General features: G+C 43.0%; 1 protein-coding gene across 1 annotated transcript; it reads left to right on the forward strand.

The window, feature by feature from the left end:
• Positions 1 to 1,637: 1,637 nt before the first annotated feature.
• LOC122769415 (tripartite motif-containing protein 16-like) lies at positions 1,638 to 5,999 on the forward strand (the record flags this gene model as incomplete). The annotated part of the gene is made up of 7 exons (XM_044025935.1): positions 1,638 to 2,423; positions 3,738 to 3,833; positions 4,275 to 4,508; positions 5,147 to 5,306; positions 5,404 to 5,460; positions 5,680 to 5,745; positions 5,824 to 5,999. Coding segments are annotated over exons 1-7 (1,380 nt in total), but the record flags the coding sequence as incomplete, so codon positions are not given.
• Positions 6,000 to 6,001: the final 2 nt, after the last annotated feature.

Genomic DNA, 6,001 nt, shown 5'->3' on the forward strand with positions numbered 1-6,001 from the left:
ATGTACTCACATAATCTACAATTTCATTTTGTATTTTATATCTAAAATCCTTCTAATGGCAACCTTGAAAAATGTTTTTTTTTTATGCTCCAGTAGAATTTGGTGTATTTTTCCTGTTTTGTCATGATAGCAACATTTGCAAGCTATGTATATTTTTCATTTACTTTCGGCCCGTGGGCGTTTCATTCATTTTAATTTTTAGCCATTTATGAACACAAACGCATGTGGGCACTGTTTTCCCGCTACACATTTGAATATCGTCGCTTCCTGTTTTTATTACTCGCTCTCAGTGAGTGAGTCAAGTCCACATTTTCCTTTGCTCATATATCCACATGCATTCTCCTGTGCAGAAAGCACATTCGCTTCACATTAATAGAGGTTGCCGTTTCACCTTGAACTTGAACTCAACTTCAAAGACTGTAGTGTAGTTTAATCACAAAACACTAGAACTTGAACATGTGCCTCTTTTACGCAGATTGTAATTAAAAATGTTTTATATGCAAGACATTATCATGGTGCATCTAAAATGTCCCACTTTCTTTTTTTCTTTATCTGTCTATCATGTGATTTTAATGCTCATATAAATCAAGTTCATTGCTGACTGTCTCTTCCTGTGACACGTAGTTAATCTGTAAGCACACAGCGCTCCCTTTACTCTGGAGGAAGGAAGGAAAACTGGCTTATCAGAAACCTGACCAAATATGGAGAGGTGAAACTGTGTAGTGTGTGAACTAAGGCACAAAATGAAGTCAAGGTGGGGCCAATGTAGTCTTTACAACCTTATATTAATGTTTATTTCTCTCCAACACAATGCTGGCTCAGGTTTGAAAAGAGTTCATTAGAAGGCTTTTATTTCAAAGTATTTTATTTATTTGCAGTTGGATTTTTATAGTAATTGTGAGCAGCAGGCGGATACTTGTCGAGAAAAAACTACGATGACACGTCATGATACAGAAGAGTCCATGGTGAAGAATGCACAAAAATATGTAAAACATCCATTGCACCAGCACACCTGGAGTGGACAGAAAACATTTGTTTGAGAACAAAATATGCATGCCTGTGTGACGCAGTGGTGACATTTCCTCACTACTGCGCAAACGGATACAATACAGTTGACAAATTAACTCGCACAAGTGTCCAAACTGGTTTGACTGGTCACTGTGTCAACATGACAGATCTGCATTCTGCTCCCAGTCAAACAGCCACCAGCAAGTTAAACTTTTCAGCATGTTTTTTGGTGATAGAAGTCACAAAGCAGGGATGTTTGTTTATTGGGTGGTCCCTTAAATTCCTACAGTACCTTCGTCCACATTGATGTTTGTCGGACTGTAACCGGTCTAAGACAATGGCGATTCTGTCTGACAACAATAGGTGGAAATGCAGCTGCCGAGCCGTGTGTGCGCAATTCATCTACAGATGAGCCACATGAGGAGTTTCAGAGAGAAAAGGAAGCAGCAGGGAAAATGGAAGCAGTTTCTTCCACATTGTTGACACCTCATTGCTTTTCACATTTCATTCATTCTCTTTCACTGTTTTCTCACTCCCTCTCTCTCTCTCTCTCGCTCTCTCTCTCTCTCTCTCTCCCCGTCCTTGCTCAACCTGCTTATCTAAACTGGGCAGGGCTCAATATACTCACAGCACAGGGGGAGGGCCTTGTCTGCTTTCAATCAATAACCTCTGGAATTCAGAAATACAAGTAGGTCCTGTCCCTGGCAGGCTGTACCAAACTCTTGAGGGCGGGCTCCCAGGCACAGTCGACGAAAACTTCATCCACTTCTCAGCATTCTCTCTGTCTCCTTCCACAGGTCTGACTGTGTTCCAGGTCCATCACAATGGCCGACCACGGTTCTCCAGATTACTTCAGCTGCTCCCTGTGTCTGAACCTTCTCAGGGACCCTGTGGCGATTCCCTGTGGACACAGTTTCTGCATGGACTGCATCAGTGGCTACTGGAACGAGGCTGATTACACAGGGATTTACATTTGTCCCCAGTGCAAGATCACATTCACCCAGAGGCCTGTGCTTCGCCCCAATGCCACTCTGAACATGGTGGCTGAGAAGATCAAAAAGAGCGGCCTGAACCTCAACCTCAACACGTCCCAGGGGAATATCTTCGCCGGACCAACTGATGTCCCCTGTGACTTCTGTTCTGGGAAGAAATTAAAGGCTGTTAAGTCCTGTCTGAACTGTCTGGCGTCCTATTGTGAGAAGCACCTGAAGCCTCACTATGAATCAGCCACATTCAAAAGGCACAAACTGGTGGACGAGCTGGGAAACCTGGACCGGAAGATCTGCCCGCAGCACCAGAAGTCCCTGGAGCTGTTCTGTCGGACAGACCAGATGTGTATCTGTGCTATCTGCACAGTCAGTGAACACAGGGGCCATGACATTGTCTCTGCTGAGGCAGAGAGAGGTGAGAAACAGGTAAGAAAATCCTACTGTCTCTGCTGGTAATAGTTTAATAGTTATTTTTATTATTATTATTACTGTTCATCACTTTCTGTCAGCCTCAAAATACTTAAAACATAACGATAAGTAGCTGCATGAGAGAGACCACAAGCTGAAGTCCTTGACATGTCAAAAATAATAAACCAAACAGATTGTTTTGACCAACTCCTGCTGCTGTGCTACAAGTGGTGGTTGGACTTTGACCCATTTCCCCAGTGCTATCAGCTAGCCTGGCATTCACCGCCAAAACAAGTCCAGCTCTCTGATTAGCTGCGTGCATGAAGGATGGGGGAGTGTCGTTTTGTTATCTCCCCCGAGCGCCGCTTTTCACAGAATGTGGTGTTCCAGCAGTGAGATAGATACACAGAAACTGTCCACTTCCATCTGCTGCTCTGGTTCCCACCTGTGGGAGTGGATCTGTACTGATACTGGACTGTCAGTGAGTCAAAGCTTTCCACACCACATGATCAACAAGTGACAGTGTTGAAGCCACATTCAAATGAAACAGCCCGTAAAACAATGTGGCGCATATAACACTACCACCAGACACCGCAGTGTAAATCAGCTTTGTTGAGAGCAGTGGAGCATAGTGGTTTTACATGAATTATGCAGAAAGAGGTTTTTTTTAATGGCAACTATGAATATGAGCTTACATCTTTTTAGGGCAGGGTGAAGTAATAATTCATCCTGGTTGTTCTCTTTATAACATCACAAGTCTGGTTTCTCTCATCCAAAGATTTACAGCCTGAATCCCACACATCTCACTCCATCTCCCATTCTCTCCCCTCCCCCTTCTCATGCTCACCCCTCACTCCCTTACAATTCCCCACATTCCTCGAGCTTATCTTGAAGAATGGGTCGGTGGGCTTGAGTAAAAGCTGAATTAGAAGCCCTCTATTCTGCGTGTCAGTGCCGTGTGCACCTTGAAACATCTCTTTAAAAATCGGCCAGGGGTAGATTCACATTCCTGGCAGAATTCCACCAAAGCAGCAGCCCAGCTCCCTCCCTCTGAGATAAAAAGCTGGTTGTATTAAGCTGATTCTTTGAGTTGGGTTTATTAGACATGCCAAAGGGCCTCCCCAGATATTTTTTGATGAAAAAGAATGTTTTCACAGAGCCAACAAATACCAAGCTCTATTAGACATAATTCAGCGATGTTTGATTTAATAAAATGAATCAAAAATTGTAGCGCTGCATAATTCTGTAACGTAAAAGAAGCAAGTTCAGCTAAAAAAAAAACAACAAAAAACAGTGAAACAGATGGTTGACTAACACTCCTTTATTCTGCAGAAACTGTTGGGAGTCTCCCAAGCTGAGATTAGACAAAAATGCCAGGAGAGGGTGAAGGAGTTGGAGGAACTGAAGACATCAGTCGATTCACTGAAGGTGAGGACATTTTGTTAAAAACATTCTGTTTCTTTCTGCAAACCAGCTGCATCTGATTAAAGTCAGGAGAGAGCACCTGACTTCAGGCATTTACTGTAGATGTAGGCAACTGGACATTTTAGGTAAGTCTCAAAGTCCATTTGTAGTGTGCTGCTGCTACTTTGCTCTCATATCCTGCTAAAAAGTGCAAAAAAACAAAAACAACAGCCTGTGAATTAGTGTTGGACGACACATTATTGGGCTTCTCCTCATCATGAGTGTGTGGAACATCTTCATTTGTCACCGTTTTTGTTTGTTTGTTTGTTTGTTTTGGTCACACTTTACCCCCGAACCCCCAAAGACACAACGACCTGGATGACCATGAACCTCCACAGACATAAAGTCATCAACTGTTGGTTGTCGTAGCTCATCGTGAACACACATCCTGTGTATTCTGTGCAGAATTCAGCCCAGAGGGCCATGGTGGAGAGCCAGAAGATGTTTGAGGACATGATCCGCTCCATTGACAGGATGAGGTCTGAGGTGACCAAGTTGATCGGTATCAACGAGAAGGCTGCTTTCAACCAGGCCGAGGCTTTGGTTGAGCGTCTGGAACAGGAGATCGATGAGCTGAAGAAAAAGGAGACGGGGCTCAAGCAGCTGTACAGCACTGAGGACCACATCCACTTTTTGCAGGTGACATGAATATTTGGATAATAATAATTTGGAATATGTGGATTTACTCTCAAGTGAAGCACTATGATAAGAATAACTATTATTATAGACTTTATTTAAGACCAAAAAAGTTCAATAGCACTTTCATAGACGGTATGTATATATATACATAATACACATACATTACAGTTCATTTCACTGAAGAAGGACAGGGTGGATTACGGCCTGAATAATACAGTTTTCTTGAGGCTGTCATCCTGCATATAAAATCTTCATCTTCGACCACTTCACCCTGGACAGGTCGCCAGTCCATCACATCCACATAGAGACAAACAATCATTCACACTCACACCTATGGTCAATTGAAAGTGTCCAATTTGCCCAATCCCCTAATCTGCATGTTTTTGGACTATGGGAGGATTTAATTTCTTATTATGGCGGCAGGATCATGATAATTGTTTGAGTTATTACAAGTGCAAAGTATGATGCATTAAATATCACCATCAGTGTTTGGATACAGCCTCCAGTATGTTTATGGCTCTAAAATGTTGAGGTTTTATGAATCTTGATATTTCCACATGGGTTTGAGTGTAAATGTTTGATCCCACTTAATCAAGTATTATTCATGCTCATCAACGTTTGTCTTTCTTTCCCCTCAGAACTTTAACTACCTTTGCACTCCCACTGATGACGGCTTCATTCCTAAAGTTACTGTAAACCCCGACTTTTCCTTTGGCGCTGTGAGGAAAGCTGTGGCTGAGATTAAGGATCGCCTGGAAGAGTTTGGCAGAGAGGAGCTGCTCAAGATCTCCAAGTCAGGTCTGACGTTACCAGCAGAAACATACCACTTTTACATCATGGGCATTAAATATCAACAGCCTCCGTATGCTAAATATGAATATCAAATATCTTACAGTGAGTGAGGTTCCAGTCTACACCACAGAAAGTCGAACATTGGACAGAAAGAGCAGAGGTGAGCACTAACACGTCCTATGGCAATACAACACTGTAGGAGGTTAATTATTGTCCATCTTGACAGTGTAGTCACCCTCAGGTGATGCATGTAAACCACACAGCACTTGCATCATACATTCCTCTGTTACAAACAAACTAAAATAACTATGACAAAAGAATTGAAGGCATGTGTGGGTGTGTGTTCAGTTCGGTCTAATCAGTGCTTCCTCATCTGCAGGCAAAGAAATGATCATGAACAACCTTCCTCCTTCAGAGCCAAGGAGCAGAGCAGATTTTGTGAAATGTAAGTGTATTAATGGGATGAGTGACAGTACTGGTCAATTCATTTACAAAATAATGTTTTTATTCCACTCCCTACTAGACTTCTGCCAACTCAAACTGGACCCAATCACCGCCTACAAGGAGCTGTTCATCTCTGAAAGCAGCAGAAAGGTCATCCGCACCCGGGACCTGCAGCCCTACGGAGATAACGCAGAGCGGTTTGACAGCTTTGCTCAGGTGCTGTGCCGGGAGGCTCTCTCTGGAGGCCGCTTCTACTG

Source organism: Solea senegalensis, linkage group LG5 (assembly GCF_019176455.1).
Source record: "Solea senegalensis isolate Sse05_10M linkage group LG5, IFAPA_SoseM_1, whole genome shotgun sequence".
Taxonomy (NCBI): domain Eukaryota; kingdom Metazoa; phylum Chordata; class Actinopteri; order Pleuronectiformes; family Soleidae; genus Solea; species Solea senegalensis.